This window comes from Sinocyclocheilus anshuiensis, unplaced genomic scaffold (assembly GCF_001515605.1).
Source record: "Sinocyclocheilus anshuiensis isolate Anshui unplaced genomic scaffold, SAMN03320099.WGS_v1.1 scaffold517, whole genome shotgun sequence".
Classification (NCBI taxonomy): Eukaryota; Metazoa; Chordata; class Actinopteri; order Cypriniformes; family Cyprinidae; genus Sinocyclocheilus; species Sinocyclocheilus anshuiensis.
The window spans coordinates 1,640,210-1,653,479 of record NW_015536535.1 but is presented as its reverse complement, the minus strand read 5'-3'; the positions used below and the strand labels follow the sequence as shown (position 1 = coordinate 1,653,479).

The 13,270-nt window shown below is 37.9% G+C and overlaps 1 protein-coding gene across 1 annotated transcript in view; it reads right to left on the bottom strand.

Annotated features, from left to right (window-relative positions):
* The window catches only part of LOC107695758 (F-box/WD repeat-containing protein 7-like), a 225,140-nt gene that overhangs the window by 13,202 nt on the left and 198,668 nt on the right, over positions 1–13,270 (bottom strand). Inside the window, exons 4-5 of the mRNA XM_016495792.1 lie at positions 3,679–3,746; positions 1,252–1,390 (exon numbers count right to left, since the gene is read on the bottom strand). Of these exons, the coding sequence (XP_016351278.1) occupies positions 1,252–1,390; positions 3,679–3,746 (207 nt within the window). The remainder of the gene's footprint in view (positions 1–1,251; positions 1,391–3,678; positions 3,747–13,270) is intronic.

Sequence of the window (13,270 nt, the reverse complement as noted above, 5' to 3'; positions counted from 1 at the left end):
CATTGTGAAAAATGATATAAAAAATTCACAAGGTTGCAATCTAGTGCCAGACTTCAACCCTGAACACACAGAACTGCCACTAAGATATATCACCACACAAGCTTCCACTGTAGAATGCAGAAATGAGACATTTAATGTGAATCACGTAAGTGATAGTGAAGCTGCTGACTCATAGGGATGCGCGGTGTCATTTGCACCTCCTGAAATAAGCCTTACAATAACTCAGGACAGAAACAAGCAACTCAACAAGCACTGACTGAGCAAACAAGCAAAACAGTTTCTGAACCCATTGGCATAATGGTGTAGACAGACCACTACTGAAAGGATATTGTACCTGACTGTTGATTCTGTCTAAGACAGCATCTCACAACTCACCTTTGATGTCATAAAGGATTACGTGCACACTTTTATTGAAGGATCTTTTGAGTAAATGGAAATCTAGCATATCACTCAATTAATTCGGAAGAAGCAAGAACATATCTTGGGTGAAACTTTACTCATTAGGTGAAAGCTTCTTCATCCTTTCAGTCAACACAGGTATCTGTGATTTCATGCCAGAGCAGCTTCGTTAAGCCCGAGGACTGATCAAGCCTGTAATTATCTGCAAGGCAGAGTAAACACTGACTGAGGTGGAGCCCTCTGCTTTCTGTTGAGGCTTGAATTGTTATTCTAGTAAGAGGGATATGACATGATGATATGAAGATCTAAATAGTTCCAAACTTGTGGCATAATGGCCACGTGTTCAAATATCAAGTATAGATTCAGTCAGATGATGATCTAAGTAACAACAGTATTTAATACATTAAAACCAGACTACAGCAAAAGTTATGGTCCTCAGCAGAAGCTCTGCACATGACATGCAAATGAGGAATGAGGAAACAGTAAGTAATGGATACAAATTCTCAATTCGTGGCCACAATATCTTGCTTACCCTTGTTTCCCCTGCATGTGACACATGGGACTCTTTAGTAATTGTAATAAAGGCTCATTATAAGCGCAAACAATCTGATTGTACATTTTGTTCTGACTGCCACATTTGAAGCTGCTGTACAATAGCCGATATATGCACATCTGTGATTTAAATTCTATATTAATGCTTGGTGAACTTTATATACTGTCCACTGATAACCATAAACAGGCTACAGTTAGGCTAAGTTAAGTTAATTTAACCATGAAGTTAATCTGTTAAATTAATAAATTAATCTGGAAAGTCTGGTCACAAACGGAATCAAATAGTTTGGTTGAACTCACCTGAAAGGTGCGGAGCCACTCCTGCAGGCCTGTAGGGGGCTGGATGGATGTGATACGTCGTCTCTGCTGACCCTGCCCATTGACTGCTCGAATGTCCCTAAACGTGGTGGGGGTGGCTGGATACGGCAGTCCTGTGGGACTGTTCGGTGAGGGTAAGGGAGAGAAGGATGAGAACAGAGGAAAACTAATTAGACAAGAGTGGGAAAGAGACAAAATAAGATTTAAAACACATTAAATTAAACCATTTGTAGCAAAAATATTCTAAGGGCATTCTGGTGAGACATCTGTATTGTGGTAATTCAAGAATATGGTGCAAGCCTGTCGTTTATGGAAGATTTCAAAACAAAATGGTTCTGTGGATGAAGCTACTATGGAAATCTGAGGCTTTATTTCAGAACAATAGCTTGAGAATTACAGCCAAAACCAAAGTGGTGAGTTAGACTGAATCTGTGCCAGATGAGCACTACAGTCCACTCGAGCCGCTGTTGTGGTCCAACATTAGACAACATGACCATTTACTTCAGCCTCAGAACTCTATCAGGCAGCATGATTTTATTCAGCCACCTGCTCCAAACCGATTCATTCAGATGTTTATCTTCACCTTTGTTTCATTCATGGAAACCCTTTTCTGTTGACTTTTTACACTTTTTTAGAGTCCATCTAAAACATGCTCAAAAGCATTTAATGTATGCAAACTATTAAGAACTGAAGCACATTTCCTTTTCCACTTGTGGTGAGAAAGGGACACAGAGAGTTGTCCCATGTCAGCAGTCCTTACAGCACTTCTGCGTCTCTGGGGCCATACACTAACACCAAAAAGACGATTCAGCACTGTTTCCTTGCATTCTGCTTATCTACGGATACCTTCTCCGGTGCAAGAAATGCTCAGATGAGAAGGAGAGAGGGAAGGGTGCAGGCGAGCACGTAGTGAGGTCCGTTTCATAATGGATTCATATTTAATGGGATTTGAGACCAAGATGCCAAGATGCTTCAATTACCCAGCGTGCAACTGCCGCCTGGTTGGTCGTGTACTGTTCTAATATGAACCATGAGAACACCTGCGTCTTGAGAATAAGGCATGAATACTCGTCAGAGCTGACTGCTGAGCTTGGGTTTGAGTTCATGTTTAAGGGGTTTCAGAGTGACAGTGTGTCATTTCTAAACTATTAGCAGGTCCAAAATAAGCTAGATTTGCATTTCCTGATGTATATAGTACTTCTTGCAAGGTAGCAAAAGAAAATATGATCATAATTCTGTATGCAAGTAAGTGTTAAAAATGTTTCCTCAAAATTTGTGAATTTAATTTAGGTGAAGAAGTAAAAATGTATGAATTAAGCTACGTTTTTATCCCATGCGTTCTAAAGGACAGCATTATAATTTCCGTAGAAATTTGCGCAAGACTAGGAATACTTGTGGTTAAGAGCATGCAGACAAAAAAATCTGATGGACATTGTGCTTGTTATCGATCGAAGTGGGGGTGGGGATTAAAGCCAGACATCTGAGCAAATTATTTAGGTCACATGACATTTTTGATGCAGGAATGTATGTAAAATGTGTTTTTGATAGTTTATGTTCATTTGTTACTTTTTTAATAATTTCTCCCACCTTACTTTTTATTAGCATCTTAGCGTTTTTATCCAGCATTTTTTGTGATATCTTAAAAAATTGTGGATGGAAACCAGGCTAATGGGGGATTATCAAACATTAAAATAAATATACACTACTCTTGTAAAGTTTGGGATCAATAACATTTTTTAATTTTGTGAAAAAAAATCTCTTATGCTCAACAAGGCTGTATTTATTTGATCAAAAATACACTCAAAAACAGTAATACTGTATTATATTATTACAATTTAACAATTTACTATTTTAACATATTTAAAGAAAATAATTTATTCATGTGATGTAAAAGCTGAAGCAACCATTACATATTGCTGATTTGGTGCAATATATTAAATACTGGAAAAAGGTTGTGCTACTTGTTTTTATAGAAATCATTACACATTTTTTCCCCCTGTGACTTTTCTGTGATTTTTCTTTTTCTTTTTTCAAAAGAACTTTCTTTTGTAATCAATTTAATGCATCTTGGTATTTCTATTTTTTTTTTTAATTACATTTAACTTAATTAAAATCTTAAATCTTCAATTTTATTTAATAAATACAATATTTTTTAAATAAACAAATAAATAAAAAAATTATAAAAATTACATTTAATTTAATTAAAATCTTAAATCTTCCATTTTATTTAATTAATAAAATAATTTTGTAATAAACGAATAAATTAAAAATAATAAAAATAATCCATAAAGAGGGATATATCTCATACAACTCTGTTACTGTTCTAAAAGGCAGATGTGACCAATAAAATAGAATGCAACACAGGCTAAAACATTTTGCTGGTTTCAGGTAAGGTGGCAAAAGATTTACCTTGGACAGGGCTTTTTTCCTGAAGGGAAAGGTCGAACCTCGGGGCCATGGTCCAACTTCCTCTTCATCTGCAACAAAGAGCAAGGAGAGTGCTGGTTAGTTTGGGTTCACAGAGGACAAAACAATAATGACAGCACAAACAACCAGCAAAGCAAGTTGACAGTAATGAGAGGGTGGATGTCCAAGAAATATTTCTAAAACATTCCTCAACCTGTTTCAAACCACATGCTACTGATCCACCTGTGTTCTTTCCTGTGTTAAGAGGTGACTGAGCGAGTGGGTATTGTACTAGTGTGTGTTGGGTATTGTGCTAGTTCTCTCACCACCAAATGTAGGCCAAAGGAAGGAAGGTCATGTCCACTTTATAGTGACATGGCACAGAAAAGATAAAGTCTGACAGCTGATGCTAACGCTTGTCATTTGAGTCTTCAAAGAGGTGTATGTGGTAAACACACACCCCTCACAGGAGTTGGAAAGGGGAGCACATACACACAGACACACATCTGTGTGGGCGTGACAGGCACTGTGCTTTCACAACAGTCTAAATTTATATGGGCATAAAGGAGAAAAAAGAGCCACCCTCCTATGCTTCACTGTCTCTTTCTATGTCACCCACCCCCCAAACACAGGCTGAAATGGCCCTGGTTTTGCTGCATAGTTGGTGCCTGGCTACGGAGCATCTACTCTGGAAAAACAAGGGTTCAGTGTCCTCAACACAATGAGGTCCTAAAGCACATCTGAATAAAACTATTTTAGGAGGGTACAGGGCTGTGTAGTTCACTTTCAGGAGGAGCTCAGTGATAGACTCGGAGTTATAAATGATTGTGCCCTGCCAAGGGTTTGTGAGTCATTAAGTATGTAAGCACAAATTAAGAGTGATGAGTAAAGACTTTCACTACTGAATTAAGTCCATACCGTTTACAATGCAGTTATGCATCATGGTAATTAACAGGTCTGAAATGATATTCAAATTACGATGGCATTGTGCTTGTAAGGAACATTCAGTACTTACAGTTATTAGTACTATATAATAGTAACTATTTAAAAAAAATGTCATATCAATGTCTCTAAAAAATAGTAAACACTAAAAAAAAAAGGGTATACTGAATAAACAGCCAGAATACAGTGTTTAAAGAGTACATCTGAGGTAAAAGAACATTATTATGCTACAAACATAATTTATATTTATATTGATATATTTATTTATATTTAATACATATATATATATTCTGCAATATTGCATTACATTGATAAGAAGTGCCAGTAAAGACTTTTATATTGTTACCAAAAAAAAATCTAAATTTTAAATGCTTTTCTTTTGAAACATTTAAAAAAAAAAAAAAAAGCTTTCAACATTGATGACAATAAAGACTGCTGAAAATTCAGCTTTGCCATTACAATCAAAAAAATCACATTAAGAAACATGAAAGACATGTTACTAAAAATTGTAATATTTCACATTACTTTTTTACTGCATTTTGATCACATAAATGCAGACTTTGAGTATTAAAGACGTATTACTTCTAATTACTGTTTATAACAATGATAAAGGTAATCTTCAGCAAATCTTAAAATGGACATTCATTTTTCATTTTCTATTGCATGATGTGATGCCTAAATTCACCTGTAGCATTTTGAAACACTGACTCCATAGTATTTTATTTTTATATAAGCAATATACTTTATTTTTTTTATTTTATTTTTTATTATTATTTTTTTAAATTTATGCCATTTATCAGTTATTGGCCATAACAACAATAATCACTGATGTATCACTATCAGTGACCATTTTAATATTAATGCATTCCTAGTTTTTCTTAAAGCATTCATGACATTTCATGGAATTATGCATGTAAACGTGCTCACGGTTGACCTTTTTGTGGTAAATTTAGAGTTTTGTCCTACAGTAAAAATTACATTAATTGGTCTTGATATTCAAATGAAACCAATAAAACACTCGCATGATCACATTTGCAGCAATTGATCTAATGTCAGAGGAGCCAGGTGTTTGATACACTTGAGTGAGGTCGAGCTGAAAGGTGTGTCTGATAATGAAGCTCGGTATGGATTTCTGAAGGGACCACACTCTGAGATTCACAGTAAATGAGGGCCGGAGAGAGAAAAAAACAGCCAAAAAAACCCCCACAGATTAAGTACAACAGAAACATCCATAAATTGTGGAAATAAGACCAAATCTAATTAAATAATAATTTGATTCAATGTATACAGTCTAGTCTTTTTCAGAACATAGTCCCATTTATTTATTAACCCCCTCCAAATCAAGTTTGTTTTACAGGCCAGCTTGGCAAGGATCAGTTTAGACTGAACAGCAGCTGATTGCTCAGCCAGTGATCTCACTGCAAAGGTAGTCCAACAGATAGGACAGGCAGGGTGTGTGTGTAAATACGTATGAATGAAGATAAGATAGTAAAAAGATGGCATGACACTGAAGATGCATGAAAGTGTATGCCTGTAGCTGTGTGTGTTCAAGAGCATTGAGACTCTCTCACATTACTCCACAAGAATGTGCAACAAAACACGCAGGCAATGCCACACGTGCTAATCACTGCTAATAGCTAAACCTGTCTAGCCTACTTGGTAAAAAGCACTTAACACAAAATAGCATGAACTAAGTAAAAGCATTCATTTGCTTAGTTATACATTAATTTCACTGAGTGGATTAGACTGTCGCTTCTCTCTTGGGTTCACAGCGAGAGCCATCTGATTTTAGATGAGTCACTGTGTAATCATTCTCCATGTCTGACACCACAGTGCAGAAATGGCTTGGTCTGTGGTTAACAGGAATGCCTGTGTTCATGCAAACCGGTGCAGTCTTGGCAAATAACCTGTTTTAGTGAATAAATCCTGTGATTTATGAATTAATAACCTTGCTATGGATTTCAGAAGCTTCTTAGATTGGTAATGACTACATATTTAGACTATGCAAGAGTGCTGTGCTTCACAAATACAACCCAGTCAAATACAAATACAGCAGTCATGAATTACTAGAAGTCAAAACTTGAGTATCATGAAGGTTAGGGATAAAATCACATGATCCATTCTCACATTTTGTCCATCTAAGAACATCAAACATCCTTAACGAGCTTCGTTTTTATAAGCAAACAATTAACGAGATTGCCTGGAGCATCCGTCGACATCGCTGTACTTCACTCGATGTTGTTCTGATCAGAGGACACCCTGAAAACTGCAGTGACTGCGAGCTTCTGATAAGCTCTCCGCTTTAAACGCTCATTTCACTCAAATTTACAATCATAACGTGTGAGTTTTCGGGACAGATGTGGCTCCGTTTCCTCCGTCAAATGCAATGACACAGTAACCCAATCATTGTGGTCTGATGCCGCCAGGCAGTGGAGAATATACACACCCTTCAACAGGCAGCACAGAAACTGATGCTTTACCACACTGACACGACTCAAAATAATTACAAAATCATTCACATAGCACAACACCGAAGCTATAGCACATTCGTGACTGTACGTTCCACGTTAACATGACCACAATAACAGTGAGAGAGTCCAGATACTGTTTCTGCTCTATACCAGCCTACATGACTGCAAAGCACAAATTAATATTACCAACAGGTTTACTTTGAATGGTGCAGTAAGATGAGAATCAAATACGATAGCATACTCTTTTGAACTATCAAATAAGAGTCAAGCAGTTAACTCTTATAAGATCAAATAAATCATCTATACAAGTACACAAGACTACGATGGATGCGGTGATGGTGAGATGCATGGGGATGGATAGATATGTATGATGTAGGGATCGCAGGTGCAGTGTGTGTGTGTGTGTGTGTGTGTGTGTGTAAGGATGGGCAGATGGTAGAGAAATAGTGATGGAGCCTCTGTTCTCCAAACCCGTTCCATATTTAAGCACATCACATCCTTTTCTACATATGAGGTTCTTGTCAAGAAGACTCAAAGTAGGTTCACGTGAATGAATATCGCGAAAGGTGATTCTCTATGTCAGCTGGAGATTTTTCCGCAGTGGCTGTATATAAGAACAGTCGCATATTTCACCGACGCACCCTTAAAGACGAGCACCGAGGTCGTGTACGCGTTCAGAGCGCGACGCGACAAACTCGAACGCTGGCATAATAATCAACCAAGATGTGTACATTACACTCGCGCGCATCGTATTTGAATATTACACATCGCGCTGTGCGAACCGACATCGCAGGCTCGCAGTGTACGCCGCTTCTTTAATTTATAATGGGAGCGTTCCTGTCGCGTCGCGTCAGGGCTGATGGGGTATTAAAGCGAGCCCCCCGAGAGAAGGCGGATGGCCGTATGAATATAAAAGCCGCAGTGCACCCAACACGAATAACGGCGTGTACTCACTTTATAGAAGATCATCTTTAAAGTGCCGTAGAAACCCATGGTGATGGTGATGACGATAATCCGGCTGTGATTCACTGAGAGTCGATGAAGAATTTATGGAAATATATCTGCGTGATAAGGGCTCTATTAATCCCGGATAGATCCGACAGGGACATACTCATCCACGGACGGATGCATATGAAGCCGAACGGAAGAAACCAACGACTCGCCCCGTCTGTCTCATTGACCGTCCTCTGAGCGGACTGAATGAGCGAACAGAAGGAGAGAGACGGGAGGGGAGAGAGAGAGAGAGAGAAGGAGAGAGAGAGAGAGAGAACGAGACCCTGCCCTCTTCAGAGCCTCCCCTCTTCCTGACACCCAAAAAAAACCCCTGGACTTTCTATTTCTTTCTATTAGTAGGGACTGGAGTCATATAATATTATTTTAAATGATGTTTCTACATAGTAAAGCACTCAAGATTTTGTGAAATATATCTAGAAATCTTTTGAAAACATATACATACCACACACACACACACACACACACACACACACACACACACACATATATATATTGAAGTGAAAGATCACTTTGAATGGGTTTATTGGCAACTGTATATTATTCCATGTTGCATGTTGCAATGCTGCTTCTGAAATACACAGACATGAAATTAATTAATTGCATGAGAAGACGAGATTTAGAAGAGACTAGAGTTTTGAAGGGAGAAAAAAATCTCAGCTTTGAGTCTTGATGAACATGGTGTTTATTTTGTAATAATGACTGGCTGATGGTACACTATCCTGCTTATTACACGGCTGCTTAAATAAATGGACATAAAATATTGATTCGAGTTGAAATGAATTTATTAGCTTACTTGTAGAGACAGCGGCGAGACAGAACACAAGCACTGCCATGTAGGAAACAGATTTCCAATTGAGCAGGTCAGTTACACAGCATTGTCCTAGACAGCTGTCATTATTCAGAATATTTGACCTCTGAATTCTGCGACCGACAAATCGGAATCAAGTATTCCAGGGAGCCATGCAATAATTGTGTTACATTATTAACAAAACAAAAATGGACAGAAATGAATTGCTGGCTCTCATGGGGATTCACTGGGAGCACACAAAGGGATCAGATGACAGGTTTTCTGCAGATGAGGAAGTGAATGGTGCAGCTCAGTGAACAGAGATGTGCATGCAGCCAGAGGACGAAAGTGGAAGAGCCTGAGATTATATTCAACCGAAACCGGGTGGTGCACGCCTTACACTTGTTGCGGTTCCTGAGCCCGCCCCATAGCTGCTGAAGACGATTGCCGGCCCCTCCCCGTGTTATTTCCATCAGACTGAGCAGGTGGTATTTGGCACTCGGGGTGGTTTTTTGAGTGGACTGCATGATTAAAGATCGCCCAAGCATAGACAGACATACAAGGGTTGTGTAAAAAATTATTAATATATATATATATATATATATATATATATATACTGAAATACACAGAGGTGTGCCATTTAGTGAGCAGTGGAGTAAAAACACAACCAGAACAAATAAGTCATGCAATTACACTGAAATAACTGTTGAAAACAAGCAGCAAACTAGTGAAGAAATTTCTGTAACACTTTACGATACCGTTCCACTACATTAGTTACTAACAATGAAAAATAACTCTATAGCATTTATTATTCTTAGTTAATGTTAATTTCAACATTTACCAATACATTATTAAAGTCAAAAGTGGTATCTGTTAATATTTAATGGACCTGAGGTAACATGAACTAACAATGAATGGCAGGATTTTAATTAGCTAACATTAACAAAGATTAATACTGTAACCAATGTATTGCTCATGAACTATAACTATAAGCAGCATTAACTAATGGGAACTTGCTGCAGTGTTACCAACAATTCTGTTTGCCTACTAACACCAAGTGACAAAAAAGGTTCCCTACAAATCAGATACATGCCAGTGGGGCTCTCGTTTACTCACAAGATTGATGATCATTTTGAAAAAATCCCACTAAAGATAAAGGAGGTCACATAAGGAGGTGACTACTCGTCATCTGTGTTGTTCCTGTGACTCACGGAACAAGTCCAGACATGTCCCACAGACACCTCAGTGATGTCTATACTGAACCACCCTGACTGCCTTTTAAGAAAAGGGGGTCATGATACGTTAAATTGTGTCCTTTAACACTCATAACTATACTTTCATAACACAAATTCAGATTTGACTTAGTTTAATAGCATATAACTTGTTTCAAATGTATTAAAGGGCTACTACACCCCAAAATGAAAATGTTGTCATTAATTACTCACCCGCATGTCGTTCCAAACCCGTAAGACCTCCGTTCATCTTCAGAACACAAATTAAGTTATTTTTGATGCATTCTGAGAGCTCTCTGACCCTCCCATAGACAGCAAGGGTACTACCACGATCAACGTCCAGAAACGTAGCAAGGAGATCGTTAAAATAATCCATGTGACATCAGGGGTTCAACTGTAATTTTACGAAGCTATGTGAATGCTTTTTGTACGCAAATAAAACAAAAATAACGACTTTATTCAACAATTCGTCTCCTCCGCGTCACCCTAGCGCCCTTTTGTAGAGTATCCACTGAACATAAACAGCGTATGCTGTTCTGTGTCAGCCGCACCACATGGATATGTTGTTTTCGTTCAAATCAAAGCGTAAATAAACATAGAAAACGTATCCGAATTGTTGAATAAATTCGCTATTTTTTGTTTTCTTTGCGTACAAAAAGTATCCTCGTAGCTTCGTAAAATTACAGTTGAACCCCTGATGTCACATGGATTATTTTAACGATCTCCTTGCTACGTTTCTGGACGTTGATCATGTTACTTACATTGCTGTCTATGGGAAGGTCAGAGAGCTCTCAGAATGCATTAAAAATATCTTAATTTGTGTTCTGAAGATAAACGGAGGCCTTAGGGTTTTGGAACGACATGAGGGTGAGTAATTAATGACAGAATTTTCATTTTGGGGTGGAGTAACCCTTTAAGTATGACTGAAGTTACTTTCCTGATGTACTATAATTATGTCCAATAAGTATTTTTTGCAAACAAATTACTAATTGACTAAAAGTCTAATGACTAATCATCCTATACAATGCAGTTTCAGTAAAAGTCAACCAATTTAAAACTCATTAGACAAAAGACAGATCCATTGCGTCAGACAAACTGAGAACAAACAGTCACTGAAGCTTTACAGCACACAAACACCCCAAGTTTCTGTCATGGCTTTTGTTCAGAGGTAACAAGCCATGTCATCCATCTATAAGCACAGAACAGCCATGATCAACCAGACAGAAGTTGCCATGCTTCAAACCCAACCATTTCATTACACTTTACCAAAATGGGTTTAGATCAAACAAATCGGCAAGTGTGATAAAGCCAGACTAAACAAACCTCAAGGGATTGTGGTTGGTGTTACAATGCACATTAAAGTCTAATCAAGGCAAATGAAAAGTGGGAATGTATCAATGAAGTGTTAGCAAATGTGATCTCTGCCATTTGCCTGACATTTATTAGAAAGGAAACAGAACAGGATTAATAGGGCATCTACTTGTGAAACAATCAGCATGGCATCAAACACCTCCTATTGATCACCAGAGGCTAGGTGTAATAACAAACAACACCTAACTACTTTAAGACTGATTCTCAGAAAAATCCGTTTAGGGTATAACATTGTTGCCTCATCCTGATAATGAAAGTGCAGGCGTACAAAATTGTATTAATAAAATTTGTTTACAATGTGTGTGGTTGTTCAGCATTGCGAGCAGTGAGAAAATGCTTAAAAAGAAAGTACAGTAAGTACTGGAAAACAACACTTGTGGGCACAGGTTCCTTAGATTGTTCTCTTTGCACTTAAAAATAAATAAAAAAACAGAGTTAATCTTTTTTTAGCTGCAGCGATACTGTATTCTGCAGGGAGGGGACCACACTGAGTTACTGCGACCAAGCGTTAGGGACAAAATTGCACCTGTCAAAAGTTTCCAAGCAATTTGGTGATGAATTGCAAGGAAAAACTCTTCATCTTACACAGGTTCCAATGAATCTTTGTCCTGAAGCCAATGAAACTGGAGAGCAAGTGAGCATCTATAAGGAGCCGTTATGCCAATAACATTAGCAACAAGGCCTGTATGAAATGGCAAGCAATTGTATTGGGGTGAACTTGGGATATTTCTTTGAGTAACACTTGTCTCTGTCCTTTACCAATTGCAAACACTGTTTTTTGGTTGGAATAGACCTTTATCACACTTCCTATATCCGGTAAGTAAAGCAGTGTATCGCCACTTCCGGTCCCATCGCAATGCAGTCAAAACTAATGGGAGAATCCTCTCTTTCGCCGGTGTTACTGCAGCGTACCTGGCTGCTTTAAATCTAAACAATGACACACTGCCTCAGTTTTCACGATTTCCTGACACAACACGGATGAGATGCGTGGGATGAATTAAGGTCCTTCTAAAATATTATGCGGGAGCACGTTCGTGTGGAGTATGCATTTCGAAACTGAGGATGTTTAGGCCTACGTCTCATATCACCTGCTGAAATGTTCCTATTAACACATTTCCCTTCCAAATGTGCATTCTGAATAAATGCATTTATTTCCCAACTAACCTGCAGCAGTCAAGTTCGTCTTCTCATTAACAATGTTTTTCTCTTACTGATCATATTTCATACCAGTTTACATTTTTTAAATGAATTTGACTGATAAACACCCTTACAAAAATTAACCATGTTTTTTATTTAATTTTATTTTTTCCGCGTACTGATTTCCATTTGTATCGCCACAGTTTTGCTACACATACCATGGTTAATTTTCATAAGAGCAGTATTAAAATAGATGAATGAATTCACAGACGCTGCCTTAAAGGGGTCATAGGATGCCCATTTTCCACAAGTTGATATGATTCTTTGGGGTCTTAATGAAAAGTCTGTAACATAGTTTGGTTAAAATTTCTCAATGGTAGTGTAAAAAACACCTTTTTTACCCTGTCAAAAACGGCTCTTTTCAGATCAAGCCGTTTTTGTAGCATTTTCCTTTAAATGTTAATGAGCTCTGCTGACCCCACCCCTCTATTCCGAGCTGCTCTCAGAGAGACTGTTTACTTTAGCCACATTCATCGTGAAACTGGCTAATTAGCACATTATTAGGAAAGGCGATTTGCAAAGATTCATTACAAAACATTATACTCACTTCTGTAGATGAGGCTGGATCATGAATGATTCGC